The 16,694-nt window shown below is 39.7% G+C and overlaps 2 protein-coding genes across 2 annotated transcripts in view; one reads left to right on the top strand and one right to left on the bottom strand.

The window, feature by feature from the left end:
• LOC134659241 (androgen-dependent TFPI-regulating protein-like) overlaps window positions 1–16,694 on the top strand; it is a 516,400-nt gene that overhangs the window by 50,299 nt on the left and 449,407 nt on the right. The window lies entirely within an intron of this gene.
• Window positions 1–16,694, bottom strand: part of LOC134659067 (uncharacterized) — a 57,223-nt gene that overhangs the window by 4,346 nt on the left and 36,183 nt on the right. The window contains exons 8-17 of the mRNA XM_063514673.1: window positions 11,586–11,646; window positions 10,329–10,420; window positions 8,846–9,304; window positions 8,336–8,444; window positions 6,453–6,526; window positions 5,070–5,154; window positions 3,827–3,902; window positions 2,311–2,407; window positions 1,805–1,915; window positions 634–792 (exon numbers count right to left, since the gene is read on the bottom strand). Coding sequence (XP_063370743.1) covers window positions 634–792; window positions 1,805–1,915; window positions 2,311–2,407; window positions 3,827–3,902; window positions 5,070–5,154; window positions 6,453–6,526; window positions 8,336–8,444; window positions 8,846–9,304; window positions 10,329–10,420; window positions 11,586–11,646 — 1,323 coding nt within the window. The remainder of the gene's footprint in view (window positions 1–633; window positions 793–1,804; window positions 1,916–2,310; window positions 2,408–3,826; window positions 3,903–5,069; window positions 5,155–6,452; window positions 6,527–8,335; window positions 8,445–8,845; window positions 9,305–10,328; window positions 10,421–11,585; window positions 11,647–16,694) is intronic.

Here is a 16,694-nt window from a genome sequence, read left to right as displayed (position 1 = left end):
TATGGAGTGAGCACTCTATATGATCGTATATGGGTTAATCAACTTTTCTTGTGACACGTTGCTATGGTTACGGTCTCCTGAGTCACTCTTAAAATTTTTGGTTTTTCGTATTTAAATGAACCAAACTTGCATTTTATGGTAGTTATAAGACCTTTCCATAATGGGACATCTACTGAGCATGTTAGTAGAACATGGTGCAATTCTTCTAACAATCTATGCTACTATTGTCTCCTCGCTGATGGGACAGAATAACAACAAGAAATAGTTGATTGACACATATATGCCAGTAACGCAACAAGTTTGATTTGCGTCTTTGTACCTGTTGTATCTTGAGCCTTGCCTCACCCATACCTGTTGTATCTTTAGCCTTGCCTCACCCATACCTGTTGTATTTTGAGCCGTGTCTCACCCATGCCTGTTTTATCTTAAGCCTAGTTTCACCCGTACCTGTCCTATCTCGAGCCTTGCCTCACCCCTACCTGTTGTATCTTGAGCCGTGTCTCACCCATACCTGTTGTATCTTGAGCCTTGTCTCACCCATACCGGTTGTATCTTAAGCCTTGTCCCACCTGTACCTGTCGTATCTTGAGCCTAGTTTCACCCGTACCTGTCGTATCTCGAGCCTTATCTCACCTGTACCTGTTGTATCTTCAGCGCGATTTCGCTGTCTCTGTCCCTCGGCTGGGGGGTGGTACGCTGGGATGTGGGAAGAGTATGTGCGCGTCGCGGTCTTCTGTCCTTGTCTAGTGTCGGGTAGATTGGTTGGACTATCGGATACGGTTGTGGTATCATCTGAAAACGCACGGGGAAGTAGTTAGAAAATTTCAATAAAAAGGTACAAATGTAAATTTGTAAGTGTAAAAACCGGCCAAGTGCGAGTCGGACTCGCGCACGGAGGGTTCCGCACCATCAACAAAAAATAGAGCAAGAAAAATCGTGTTTATTGTATGGGAGCCCCCCTTAAATATTTATTTTATTTTATTTTCAGTATTTGTTGTTATAGCGGCAACAGAGATACATCATTTGTGAAAATTTCAACTGTCTAGCTATCGCGGTTCATGAGATACAGCCTGGTGACAGACGGACGGACGGACAGCGATGTCTTAGTAATAGGGTCCCGTTTTTTACCCTTTGGGTACGGAACCCTAAAAAAACATTTACCTAACAAATTGACACATATCAGTGAAAGAATTAGGATCACATTCAAATGGCGTTCAAAATTTAACAAATTGACACATATTAGTGAAAGAATTAGGATCACAGTCAAATGGCGTTCTAACAGTTTTAATCTTCTGTCGAAAGATGGCAGTAAATGTACTGTGGCTACTTAATTTACCATGACAGTAACTCTCTATACACTATATTCTCTTTGCTATACTGTATTTTTTTCTCTATGGCTATACGTAAAGAAAGGTAGGCACTTTTTAGGGTTCCGTACCCAAAGGGTAAAAACGGGACCCTATTACTAAGACTCCGCTGTCCGTCCGTCCGTCCGTCTGTCACCAGGCTGTATCTCACGAACCGTGATAGCTAGACAGTTGAAATTTTCACAGATGATGTATTTCTGTTGCCGCTATAACAACAAATACTAAAAACAGAATAAAATAAAGATTTAAGTGGGGCTCCCATACAACAAACGTGATTTTTGACCGAAGTTAAGCAACGTCGGGCGGGGTCAGTACTTGGATGGGTGACCGTTTTTTGCTTGTTTTGCTGTATTTTTTGTTGATGGTGCGGAACCCTCCGTGCGCGAGTCCGACTCGCACTTGGCCGGTTTTTTTTATCAACTTGCATATTTAGTTACCTGAGGGTACACGTAGGGGTACTGTGGGTACACGGGGCACAACTCGTGCATGAGAAGTTTCGGTGGCCCTCCGGGTATCATGGGACTACCCCACTGCATTGCGTCTGGGTACTGTAACCAAAAATAAGTACACACAATGTTCAAGTCTAAGATGAAATGAAAATCCAATTCAACACGTATGATTGTGATTTATGAGTTTATGACTCAAGGCTAATTGCAGAAATTTACATTTTCAGTAGAAAGAGCTGGTGGCCTAGGGTGGCGGGTTCAAACCCCGGCTCGTACCAATGAGTTTTTCGGAACTTATGTACGAAATATCATTTGATATTTACCAGTCGCTTTCGGTGAAGGAAAACATCGTGAGGAAACCGGACTAATCCCCATAAGGTCTAGTTTACCCTCTGGGTTGTAAGGTCAGATGGCAGTCGCTTTCGTAAAAACTGGCTAAAAAAAGATTGTGCGGTAAGCGAAAATCAAAATCTTTTATACGAAAGATTTAGACTTACGGGATAATGTTGCACGTTGTGTTGCAGCAACACGTTGCCCACGGGATAAGGTTGCTGCAACATTTGTTGCTCTAGCTGCCCGTAGCCCACGCTGTAACTGAAAAATACAAATTGTGATGTTTTCGATACACGCTTATAGCTGGTCAAGCAAATCTTGTCAGTAAAAAAAGGCGCGAAATTCAAATTTTCTATGGGACGACATCCCTTCGCGCCTACATTTTTCAAATTTGCCGCCTTTTTCTACTGTCAAGATCTGGTTGACCAAGTATATATAGCTTTTTCCACAACAGTTTACAACCAATATTACAAGCAGAAGGTGTTGATAATAGAGTTCCGGTTGATCCGGTTATAATATTAGCTGAAAATGGTCGAGCATTAAAGTTTTGGGTCGGTGCAACATCTATTGTCAAGTAGCAGTACTGATAATTCCGCTACTCGATGCTAGATGTCGACTACGATAATAATAGGTGTTTTGGTACGCGGAACTTCCGTATTATTTTCAACATCCGCATCTGCATCCGCATCCGCATAAAATCGATGCGGAGCTTATGCGGATGCGGATGTCGAACAAGTCGGTACAGGAACGTCTTAGCGGCGGCGTAAGTGCTAGGTAATTTCGTCATTACCTATAACGAAATCGTCTAGATCCAGAAAAGTCGGCCAATAAGTTACTGTTTATTAAATATAACGCACCTATATTCTTCAAAGTTTCGTTTATTTTAATAAAAACATACTAAAAATGTAATATTTGACGTTTTCTAAGTACCTAATCTTGACATCCGCATCCGCATCCGCGATGTGAGCCTTTAAATATCCGCATCCGCATCCGCGGATGTAAAAAAATCTGCATCCGCAACATCCCCGGTACAGTCAGCAGCAGAAGTTGCTAAGCGGGCGAGGTGTTCAAAATTACCTCGACACGCTCTTATTCTCTTAACAATAAAGTCGCGTTAAGATCATTTTGAACACCTGGCCCGCTTAGCAACTATTGCTGCTGACTGTTGGTACCCAAATTGATATATGGAGTGAGCACTCTATGTACTTTTTCTCTATGGCACAAGTTAAAAACGTCTTTCTTTTCTTGTTGCACAAATAAATATTTATAGTTTGTCAAAGGACTGTCTCATTTCAAACATAGACAGATAATCACACTATCATTACAGTACTATAGTTCGTTTTTTTAGCATTAGAAAGAACTTGAAAGAAGGTAAGCGATTTTGACATGTCTCTTAATTGAAAAACACTTTTTAAAAATCAATAACTATTACTTATGAAAGCAGAAAATTATAAAAGATCGTATTATATTCATAATTGTTACATATTTACCGTAACTTATTTTTAAAATGTGTTTTTCAATTAAAAGACACATCAAGATTTTTTACCAAATTTCTAATGCTAAAAAAACGAACTATAGTTACTAGCGCCCAAAAGAAAAGGATGAGTATAGTTTTTTTTGTTTTTATTTACTGACAAATTGGTTTGACCAACTATAGTTAGGTGTGTTAGTGTTACTCACGGGCGCTGGTGTTGGTGCGGGTCGAGGCACGCGCCGGCGCACGCGCCGCACGGGTACGCGTACTGGTAAGACGGGTCTGCAACACAACACAATAGGGTATTTGTCAATTTTTAGGGTTCCGTACCCAAAGGGTAAAAACGGGACCCTATTACTAAGACTCCGCTGTCCGTCCGTCCGTCTGTCACCAGGCTGTATCTCACGAACCGTGATAGCTAGACAGTTGAAATTTTCACAGATGATGTATTTCTGTTGCCGCTATAACAATAAATACTAAAACAGAATAAAATAAAGATTTAAGTGGGGCTCCCTACAACAAACGTGATTTTTGACCGAAGTTAAGCAACGTCGGGCGGGGTCAGTACTTGGATGGGTGACCGTTTTTTTGCTTGTTTTGCTCTATTTTTTGTTGATGGTGCGGAACCCTCCGTGCGCGAGTCCGACTCGCACTTGGCCGGTTTTTTTATGAATGGTATCAGTCGATCAGGTTTGTTTTGAGGATCAAATATGTCTGTATGGGACCCATTGTCTTAAAGCAATACAAAAGTCACAAATGACGGTCAAAGTCCAACAGTTGTACTTCGCTCGCGAAACGCCCCGAACAAAACGATATGTCACAGAGAGTCCATCTTTAAGTATGATCAAAACAAGAAAATTGCGATTTTGTCGGTGAAATATTGCGTTTATGTATATAGTTGCCATACAATCTTTTTTTGGATAAAATGTGAGGAATCGAATGGTATCCTTACTTATTTCGTTTTTGGAAGTTAAAGAAAACTTAAATTTTGAAATTTTCAGGCGCTGAAGTTTTGTATTTATTCAATTTTTTTTAATATCCACAATATTGTATTGGTATTCTTTCTAGTTTAAATTTAGTTTTTTTGCACCTCCTAATTATATCATTTTTCATTTCTCCACTACCTAAAGGTTGTCTGGAAGAGATCGCTCTTTAGCGATAAGACCGCCTGTTGTTTACCTCTGTCTTCATGTATTATTTGTGTTTCCATGTACATTTATTCTGAGGTTGTGCAATAAAGAGGATTTGTATTGTACTGTATTGTGATAAATTGCTCATTTCCTATCAATTTTAATAAATTTTCTTATAAAATTCAACATGTGTCATCAGGGATGATGTGATTTCGGGGTTGGTGCCATAGAAAAAGTTGTTCAGTATGGCCTATCTAATCACCTCGCACAATATGGCTAACGGTCCAAAAATGACCCTGTCTTATTGTTATTAACTGACCGATCCTAAAAGGTTCGTTGTGGGGAGATGGCGCCAGTTTCTGTTCCTCCATCAGAGGCTGATACATTGGCTGCAACGGCTGATCCTGAAACATACAACATTATTATTAAACAATGGGGTTGGCAACTGTCAAAGGTTATAAATGGCGCCATCATAGCTTGCCCCTTTTTGTATGATCTTTGGACATAGACTAGGAATCCTCTAGACGGAGTTTAGAGCAATTATTTCATGAAACCGATGCTGCTAAAAATACTGGGGTGCGGGGGACGAGGTGAGCGAGTCCCGTGCCGTGATTGGTCCGTTCAACACGGACGTCACACAAAGACACTTTGACTCGAAAATGGAGTAAAACTACCGTATATTTGTGGCAGAGGGGGTAGCGCTACTATGCTCAGTCTAGAGGATGTCTTGTCTGTGTCTTTGGAGGATGGAGTATGCTAATATTTCCATGGCATTAAAAAAAATTACATAATTCTAGGGACTGACAGGGCAAGCTATGATGGCGCCATCTGCTAAATACTTCCAGTGTGTGAGCATTAGAGTGTGTTCGGAAAGAAGAGTCGTGAAATGTATTGGGCCCCATACATTCCACGACTCTTGTCTTTCCGCACAGACTATATTAAACAAAACAACCAACTATAGAAACGATATACAGTCAGCAGCAGAAGTTGCTAAGCGGGCGAGGTGTTCAAAATGATCTTGACGCTATTTTATCACTAAAGTAATAAGAGCGTGTCAAGGTAATTCTGCCGCTTAGCAACTTCTGCTGCTGACTGTACTTTTCTAAGCATTTCTTGACCGAAAAACCGGCCAAGTGCGAGTCGGACTCGCGTTCCTAGGGTTCCGTACATTAAGTCCGACTCACGCTTGACTGCACATTTCTAATAGCCTAATAGGTTTCCCTGTCATTATTAGGTAAAAACCTATTTTGGCTATTTTTTTACGTTACATGTCCGTCTTTGGGCCATTAATTTACATATGTGTACCAAATTTCAACTTAATTGGTACAGTAGTTTCCGAGAAAATAGGTTGTGATCGACGGACAGACAGACAGACGCACGAGTGAAAATTCGCGTATGTGTGGGACAGGGACACGGGACAATTCGCGTATATGTGCGAGTGGGACATGCTATGTAGGGACTCTCCCCTACAAGTTAAACATGACCAGACGTGTCTCACTCCGCGATTTCGTCGCTTTGCTACAGGTAGCTAAAAGTACATCCGTTCGGCCCCAATTTTGGGGAAAGCCATAAGCCGCGCGTGGCGCTGTCGCCACCTAGCGGCCATATCTGTGCTGATCGTAACAGACGCGTTTTGTTAGAGAGTGAGTCTTCTGTACTTAGTACTATTATTTATTCTGTGACATGGCATGAGGGTATTTACCATCCGCAGTTGGTTGAGGTAGGGGTAGGCCGGGGCCACGGCGGGGAACACCATATTCGTGAGAGACACCGGCCCTGAAACACATCATCATCATCATTGACATTTTTTTTTTATTTACACAAAAGGTACATGCTCACAAACAAAATTTATGATATCGCCAAACTGTAACCAGTTTGTTGGAAAATGAAGCGCTCACTTAACTAATCGAATCATGCACCTAAACAAAACAATTAGTACAAAACAATAGCATTTAAACAATAGGTAATCCTTATTATAATCTAAAAACTAACATGCACACATATGCTTAACAAGTTAAATAGGTATCACAATTTCCAAAATTTTAATTTTCTAAAAGGTATGTTTTTAATCTCTTTTTAAGGACCGGCTTACTAACTTAGGTTTCCCTCTTAGCCACCCTATTTCGTTAAACAGTCTAGGCACTAAATTTGCGTCTATTCCAGACGATTTATGGTGTAACACCGGAGAAACACAGTTTTTGGTGGCTGAATAGACCGACATGGTCTACCACAAGTTTGACAAGAGAGATTTGCGGAAATCGGCACTGAAACACAAGTCAACTAAATTTTCACCACAGCCAGGCGTGGCTCACTCCGCGATTTCGTCGCGTCGCTACAAGTACCTAGCCAATAGCCAAGCACCAATTTTGCCGCGCTTGCGCCACCTAGCGGTCATAGCTGTCGTAATAGACGCGTTTTGTTAGGGAGCGTTCAAGTATTACGTAACGCAATTTTTGGACATTTTTGACCCCCCCTCTACCCCATGTAACGCGCCGTAACGATTTTCTGTACCCCCCTCCCCCTAATAAAACGTTACGTAACCACCAAGTGACAATTTTTTTACCTAAAGGCCACAATAGGGATGATGACACATGTTGAATTTTATAACAAAATCTAGTAAAATAGATAGCAAACGAGCAATTTATCACAATAATGTGGATATTAAAATAAAATATTGAAAAATTACAAAAATACAGGACCTGAAAGTTTCAAAATTTAAGTTTTTTTTTTACTTCCAAAAACGATAAAAGTAAGGGTACTATTCGATTCCTTACATTTCATCCAAAAAAATATTGTATGGCAACTATATACATAAACGCAATATTTCACCGACAAAAACGCAATTTTCTTGTTTTGTCCATACTACAAGATGGGCGATGACGTCACGGCCTCTGGCCGTTATGTATAGGGCGTTTCGCGAGTGAAGTGCGACTGTCGGCCTTTGACTACAATTTCTGACTTTTGTGTTACTTTAATGCAATGGGTCCCATATAGACATTTGATCCCAAAAACAAACCCGATCGATTGATACCATAAAAAAAAATTAGTCATGTAGCCTATTATGTGGCGTAAAGTACCTGCCGGCCTAGCCAAGGTGACAATCGCTATCGCTTCGACAACGAAACGCTTTGTGTCTCTCTATCACTCTTCGATATTAGTGCGACAGTCTCAGTTGCGTTTCGATCGCTACGGAGCGATAGCGATTGTCACTTTGGCTAGGCCGGCTGAAGGGTTAAAAATCAATGTTACGTAACGCGTAGTTCAAACCCCCCCTCCCGCCCCTGTAACGCTTCGTAACGTTTTACAAGACCCCCCCCCCCTCCCCCCAAATGCGTTACGTAATACTTGAACGCTCCCTTAGAGAGTGAATTTTCTGTACCTTGTACAGTGGCCATCAGATATATCGGAGCAGCCAAGGTACTCACAAATATCTGAACACGCCTCTATTGTCAAGGCGCTAGAGCGCGTGTTCAGATATTTTTAAGCACCCCGGCCGCTCGCATACATATTATATGATGGCGATATCGGCCATAATAGAGTTTTGGACCATTACTGTCTCTGGTTGGACCATGGTCCTGTACTTACGGAGGTTGGGGTCCACGGGTACAGAAGTGACCTTCGCCTGGGCCATAATGTTGTACACACCGACGTCAGCCATCATAGGGTTCTGGACCATTTGGGGAGGCGATGTCACCTGAAAAACCATAAAAAGATGATTAAGTTTCATTTGCCGCACTTTTTAGGGTTCCGTAATCCGTACCTCAAAAGGAAAAAACGGAACCCTTCCTTATAGGATCACTCGTGTTAGGATTCCGTACCTGAAAAGGAAAAAACGGAACCCTTATATCATTCTCCCCCCACCTTTATCTCCGAAACTACTGTCTAAAATTTTGAAAAAAATACACATTAATAGTTCTTTACATGACAGGAAAACCTATTAGAAATGAGCAGTCAAGCGCGAGTCGGACTTAACGTGGAAGGACCGAGTCCGACTCGCACTTGGCCGGTTTTTTTTTGTCTTTTGAGGTACGGAACCCTAAAATATTGAAATTTCGTCATCTGCCTAAACATACATATTCAAAGAGAAATGTTTACCTCGTCATTTCTAAATCCCTTGTGGTAATGCTGCGGGACGTACTGCGGCATCTCAACGCTCTCCTGATTGGTCAATTTATTAACCGGAGCCATCTGATTGGTCACATTCTCGCTAGCCGCCCTCTGATTGGCCAGCGGGTCGAACGACGGCGGCCTGTGACTCGACGCTTCGAACGTTCTATTTTCAAATACCTTCGGCCGTTGGTTTTCGAATTCCGTTCTCTGAGGCTCGAATGGGACCTGATTGGCTGGTTCGAATGTTTGAACGTTCTGAATCTCTGGCCTCTGATTGGTCGGTTCTGCGACGCGGGTAGCTGCAGCGTCGTAAGTTTGTCTGTGATTGGTTGACGTTTCAGGCGGCGTAGTTTGGTTGGTTGTTTGTTCTGTATTTTGTTCGTAACGGTTTTTGACTGGGCTTGATGGTATTGGGGTAGTTTTTTGCTCTGCTTGTACTGAAATCTGTGAAAAAAAGGTAACATAGAGATCATAAGGAACAAAGGAACTGAACTGAACATTCAACGCCAGGGGCCGATTGCATAACAACTTGTAACTAATAATATTAGCGGAAGTCTCTTTCCAATTCCTTTGATTACAAAGAGACTTCCGCTAATATTATGAGTTACAAGTTGTTATGCAATCGGCATCAGGGAAATTCAAAATGATCAGTTTTCGTAAAAAAAATACCCAGCGTCAATATTTGCTTTATTAATATTATGGTACCATCAAGCTGATCTGATGATGGACAGATGAGGTTGCCGATAGGAACTCTGAATGATTCACTGTTAGTTTCACCAGACATAAGTCACTAGAAATGGGCGTTTTCTAAAATAAATTTCGAAAACCTGACTCTTTCAAATCTGGAGTATCTGGACATTCTTGGGCTCATTCTACTCAGAATCGGCAGCATTCTCCATCCTTCCATTAAAAAAAAGATGTCCCAAAATGTTCATTCCATTACGTCACGTTTTATTATGAGAAAATTTTTCACTTGTATGGACGTGACGTAGTGGAATGTACAATTTTCATACAAATTTTTGGGACAAGTTTTTTTATCATCAGGATTGAATATGCTAGTGATTCTGAGTTGAAAGAACCCAAAAACACCAGGATCTGTGAGAATCGGGTTTTCAATATTGATTTTAGAAAACGCCCAAATAACTCGTGTTTTGGTAAGAAAACTGATGTATGGAGTTACCACTCTTTCTTTACTTATATTTAGTAGTAGTAGTAGAAGACATATTAAAAATAACATACAATTAGTAAGAAGTACAAAGGCGAACTTATCCCTTTGAGGGATCGCTTCCAGTTAACCTTTGAGTAGATGAGAGGAGAAAGTGAAAAGAGGGTGACAAATGCAGCAAAATGTACAACAAGGTACCAGAAAGATAAAGGATATAAATACATACAAAATGTATTGGATAAACATACATATATTATACAAAAAGGAATGGGGATATATTTCTGTATGCCCTGACTTAGGTACCTTGTTGTCGCAGCCCCGTTGACTGCAGCCATCATGTCGCCGACACTCGCAGCAGCACTTGCTCCGACCCTCGTCGCAACGGCATTCCGCTTCTGCATAAACAAATTCAAGTAAATAAACAATAATAATAATTTGAGCCTATATACGTCCCACTGCTGGGCTCAGGCCTCCTCTCATGCGCGAGAGGGCTCGGGCTATAGTCCCCACGCTAGCGGATTGGGGACTTCACATACACCTTTGAATTTCTTCGCAGATGTATGCAGGTTTCCTCACGATGTTTTCCTTCACCGACAAGCTAGTGGTAAATATCAAATGATATTTCGTACATAAGTTCCGAAAAACTCATTGGTACGAGCCAGGATCTGAACCCGCGACCTCCGGATTGAAAGTCGGACGTCATATCCACTCGGCCACCACTGCTTTCAAGTAAAATGAGAATTATTTATTTTATTATTTTATTTTATTTATTTCAAAAAGATACTTATGTGTAAGTGGGACAATCAACTATTTCTTGTCGTTATTCTGTCCCATCAGCGAGGAGACAATAGTAGCATAGATTGTTAGAAGAACTGCTGTACCATGTTCTACTAACATGCTCAGTAGATGTCACATTATGGAAAGGTCTTATAACTACCATAAAATGCAAGTTTGGTTCATTTGAATAAGAAAACCCAAAAATTTTAAGAGTGACTCAGGAGACCGTAACCATAGCAACGTGTGACAAGAAAAAGTTGATTAACCCAGTATACAAAAGTTTCGCCAAACTGTAGACATTATTATTATTATTCATTTATTCATAAACAATTTTATATTGTGTTTTAATCATAATATACTTAAATCTACATGAACAACAACAACAACAAACAAACATGCAACTAATATTAACAAAAAAAAACAATAACAATAAAATGTGACAGTTTGTTGGCGAAATATTATTTTCATAAGTGATTTTTGATCTCCTAAGCCAAGGTAAAGCCAGGCGTGGCTCCCTCCGCGATTTCGTCGTGTCGCTACAAGTACCTACAAGTGCATGCGGCCCACACCAATGTTGGTGTCTAGCCATTAGTTGCCGCGCACCGCTACGGAACGGACGCCTGCTTGCGCTTGCGCCACCTGGCGGCCATATCTGTCGTGATAGTGAAATAAATCTGAATCTGATAGACGCGTTCTGTTAGAGTGTGAATCTTCTGTACCTAGTATATACTATTATTTATTATGTAACCTCGCCCGCTTAGCAACTTCTGCTGCTGACTGTACCTGTGTCGATGAATGAGTGCTGTTTCTCCAACCGCCCTCTACTCTTATCGCAATTTTGAATCTGAAACAAAAGGGAAATAATTTTCAAAAGTTGAATTTTAAGTTAAACTAAAGTAGCCGACGTAGCCCTGACAGCCGCTAAGCTTAAATGGGACTGGGCCAGACACATCTGCCGTATGGCAAACGACTTGTGGGCCAAGAAAACTACTGAGTGGACACCGAACATAGTGCGGCGTAGCGGCAGACCTCGAAGGAGATGGCGGCACGATCTTGACGTCTTTCGGGAAGATTGGCCTAATATTGCCCTAGAACGAGACGCGTGAAAGAAAGAGAGGGAGGCTTTTGCCCAACAGTGGCTTTGCTCAACAGGCTAACAAATAAATAAAATGATTTTTAAGTTGATTTTTAAATTGCGCAATCTCAATCAACCAATAGGGGTACTCATGTCGGTTGTCAATAAGGAGCTATTTCCATATGGCTTTAATTTAACCTTGTCGACAACCGGTAATGTGGTACCTTTCGTTAAAAAAGTCACAAATTATTGATAAATCATTGACACCTTGATGAAACCTATGAAAGTAGGTCTCCAGTTCAGGTTTTTATGAATACGAAAGACGAGATGACATACCGATGCGCCCTACTTTATCTAAATACACACATACATGTGCACAGAGACATTGAAACTCATATACATAGACTACCCACCCATAGATTCCGTTTTTTGAGGCGTTTAAGCAGACCAAGAGGTCACATACCACAGGCAGACGAAACTTGGCGTAAACATTAAATTAACATATCTAAGTTCAAAATGTACCTCAGTATATTCTTCATCTATCTATACTTCATTTGTTTACTACATATATTTAGGAACTAGGACGAAGCCTGCGTTGTGGATTTCTTACATATATAACTAGAGTTTTTTCTTGAATAAATCAATTAATGATTTAGGAACTTTAAAATCTAAACGTAAACTGTAGTATACAGGGCCAAAAGAATAGAAAACTACCAATATATCAAAAGAGAAGAAGATATCGAGCGTATTGTATATTTCGCGATAGCTATCTTCTTATAAAATGTAATAAATATCTATAGCGTTAAGGTAATATCGATAACGGACATGTAGGGATTGCAATCCGGTCCGGCGGATCCGGTAATCTGGCCGGATCCGGCACATATTTCAAGCTACCGGATCCGGCAAAATTCACCGGATCCGGTCTCGGATCCGGTAAAATGAATCAAAGATATAAAATAACGCTAACATTTAAAAGTTCTCGCCAATATTCGAACGTCGCTCGACGCGCGCGATAATTGCGGTGCGGCTGCGACGTTGCCGTTCTATTTTCTCGCTCGCAAACAGCAACACAACAACTTGTTTGTTAGTCGACGCCAGACTTCTAGCCGACGAAATATAATTATGTCGTCGTAGTGTTGAGATTCCCGTGCACCGTAAGTACTGAATTATTTTATATTCAATTAATTGTGTTGTTACATTGTAATTAAATGTACGTGTTGTTTCGTTTTATTTTGCATAAACCATTATAGCCCAGTTATAATAAAGTGCTACCTGCATTTAAAATATAATTAATAATTATTTATAAAACTTCATTCAGCACTTCAGCAGTTAAGTTAAATGTTTTGTCGAATTAGTGGAGTAATTAGAGGAATATGTTGAATTGTTGACTTTTGACGACCGGTCTGGCCTAGTTGATAGTGACCCTGCCTGTGAAGCCGCGGTCCTGGGTTCGAATCCCGGTATGGGCATTTATTTGTGTGATGAGCACAGATATTTGTTCCTGAGACATGGTTGTTTTCTATGTATTTAAGTACCTATTTGTATATTATATATGTCGTTGTCTGAGTACCCACAACACAAGCTTTCTTGAACTTACCGTGGGGCTTATGTAAATATGTCCTATAATGTTTTTTTTATTATGATGTTATCTTGTTATTGTTATGCTACTAAATAAAGCTGGAAAATATAATCTGTGAATGAATGTTTTAATGTATACTTGTATAGATATGCACGTTCATTGATTTTGTTTGCTCAAACTAAAATGGTTGAATTGAAAGCACCTTTTTGTGGGAAATGTGGGTTGGGCTATAGATATTTTAAGAGAAAAAGAAGATTTTAATTTGTGACACTGATTATTGTAATAAGACTTAGTGGTTAAGTAATGAAAACGTTAATTTTTGAAACTTAAAACAGCTGTTTTATTAATCCATTAAAAAATATCCTTAACTTCGAATATAACGCTAAAAAAACATAATAAAATACGTGACTTGATGATTTTTTTATCCGCAATACCAATCAGGCCGGATCCGGCCGGATCCCCGGATTGATGCCAAAATCCGGCCGGATCCGGCTGGATTCATAATCAGACCGGATTGCAATCCCTACGGACATGTCGATATTTCATTTTGTCACTCACTTTATTTTGCCACAAGAACTTATATGTCTGTATATCACACATCAACCATAATATGTCGTATGCAGACCGTCTGTCATGAACGCCCATAGGTATATGTGACGTTATCTATGAAAAGGGACCTTGCTTGTCGATGGGGCTTACGCCATTATTAACGATGCTCCGATATAAATACCATGCCGCGCGACGCTGTGCGGCGTAAGCGCCATCGACAACAAGGTCCCTTTTCATAGATAATGCCCCATATAAACGTCTACATTATATTGAGTATGCGTCATCAGTTCCGATTTATCTCGTGAGCTGGGCTATGGTTTGTTTATGTGCTTGAGTTCATAATTTTAGTTATCTATTGTATTATTTAAATATTGTATTATTATTAGTTATTACATTTGTTGTGCTTCCGTAGTTCTACAACGTATTTCTTAGTTGTAGCAGGATTAATCATACGGGTGTTGTAAATCGTAAGTAAAATTTGTATTTTGCTATAAAACAATAATAATTCGTTATTCACAAACATAAATAAATAGTTCTCAAGTGATAATAGAGTTAAACCAAGATAAGTCTGCAACGATTCTGATAGCACACGCAGTGAAAGTGTTATTTATACGTCACCAGCGACTCGCCCCGGCTTGGCACAGGTAGAACTTTAAAAAGTTATACACCTAAACCTTCCCCAAGAATCATTCTATTGATAGATGAAAACTGCATGAAAAGCCGTTCAATCGTTTTTGAGTTTATCGCGAACATACATACACACAAACTTTTAATAGTAAAAGTTGTTCAGTCTGACCCACATAATATTCATATTTCAAAGTACGGCAAGAGGTAACAAAATAACCAACCAATTTCATCATATTATTGTTTGTTTTCAGATGATGTCATCTATCGTCATACCGGTCGTCGTGTTGTCAATGATATACACAGTAACAAGTTCATTCAACCACAGGAAAATATATTATACTAATTCAAATATAGACTATATTAAAAATACAACAGATGAAAAAGCGAAAGTGACAGATATTTCAAACTTGGATTCTTTAACACCTAATTTTTTAGGTAAATTTGAACAAAACAAAAATTCTAATAGAGGAATTGCAAGAACTGATAAAGAAGGTGTATTGAACGGAATAAAACGGTTTGATAATAACAAAATTAACACACATAAACATTTAGATAGCGCTGGAGCAGAAAATGAAAATATTACTGACGGAGTGAAACATACCAGAGTAAAAGTTGATAACACAAAACAAAGTGTGACTGAAGTCAAATCAACACAAGACAATACATACTATAAGATATCAAATTGGAAGCGCCGTGTTAAAAGAGATGATGATGATGATGAAGAAGAAGAAGCCATACTAATTTGGGATAACTGTCCAGGAAAGTTACAGTACGCGATAATTGATGGAGAGCTGAAATGTGTTAATACCAGTACCATTATGGGTTTGTCAAATAGAATAACAGAGTCATTAGGAAAATGTCCTAAGGGTACAAGAAGAATCATTTTGCCGGATCGTACTAAAATGTGTTTGAGGAAACGATCGAAACGTTCGTGATTTCACTACACTTTAAAATATAATATAATTTATTCGTAAGCACTTACAAACGAGACAAAACATAATATAAAAGAAAACACAAAATAAGATTAAAGTGCCACGAAATGGCCTCATCTCAGCATGTTACTCAGATTTATAAAACTAAAGGGGTCCACTGATTAACAGTCCGCCGGACGGTATCGGCCTGTCAGTTAGAACAAAAAGTTGACAGTTCCGAACAACTGACAGGCCGATATCGTCCGGCGGACTGATAATCAGTGGGCCCCTAGTGGGCATTTAAGTCCTCCGCCGCGTCTGTCTATGTGTATGTATGTTCGCGATAAACTCAAAAACTGCTGAACGGATTTTCATGCGGTTTTCACCTATCAATAAAGTGATTATTAAGGAAGGTGTAGTGTATAATTTGTTAAGGTTTTGTGTGACCCGTGCGAAGCCAGGGCGGGTCGCTAGTTTATAATAAAGTGAGCCGTGTCAAAAGTAATCAATACATATTATAAAAAAAAGTATCCTGCCGCGTCTGTCTGTCTGTATGTTCGCGATAAACTCAAAAACTACTGTACGGATTTTCATGCGGTTTTGACCTAATAATAGAGTGATTCTTGAGGAAGGTTTTGGTGTATAATTTGTAAAGGTTTTGTGTAAATTCGTCGAACTACCCGTGCGAAGCCGGGGCGGGTCGCTAGTTGTATTTATAATTTATGGCTTTATTATTTTTTTATGTATTATTTGAACGAATAAACGTGTGTCAATAAAGTTCAACGTAAGATAGACGTCACAATGTGTTTTAATAAGCAATCAACTGATCCCTATATTTAAATTACGATTTGTGATGGTTAGGAGGCCTAACCAAGGTGACAATTGCTGATAGAAAACGTCAAACGAAACTTAAATAATTTAAACACTGTAGGAAACTTTGATCCAACATAGAACAACGAAAATGACCGATAACATAACACTAAAGAGAATAGAGTGTATTTACTGCCATCTTTCGACAGAAGATTAAAACTGTTAGAACGCCATTTGACTTTGATCCTTATTCTTTCACTGATATGTGACAATTTGTTAAATGTTAAAAATTAACGCCTTCTACTCGACAGTAGGCCAAAGGTGTGGCGTCATCGCTCGAA

Source organism: Cydia amplana, chromosome 24, assembly GCF_948474715.1.
Source record: "Cydia amplana chromosome 24, ilCydAmpl1.1, whole genome shotgun sequence".
Taxonomy (NCBI): Eukaryota; Metazoa; Arthropoda; class Insecta; order Lepidoptera; family Tortricidae; genus Cydia; species Cydia amplana.
Note: the sequence above shows the minus strand (reverse complement) of the source record. Positions and strands in the feature narration are given on the sequence as shown.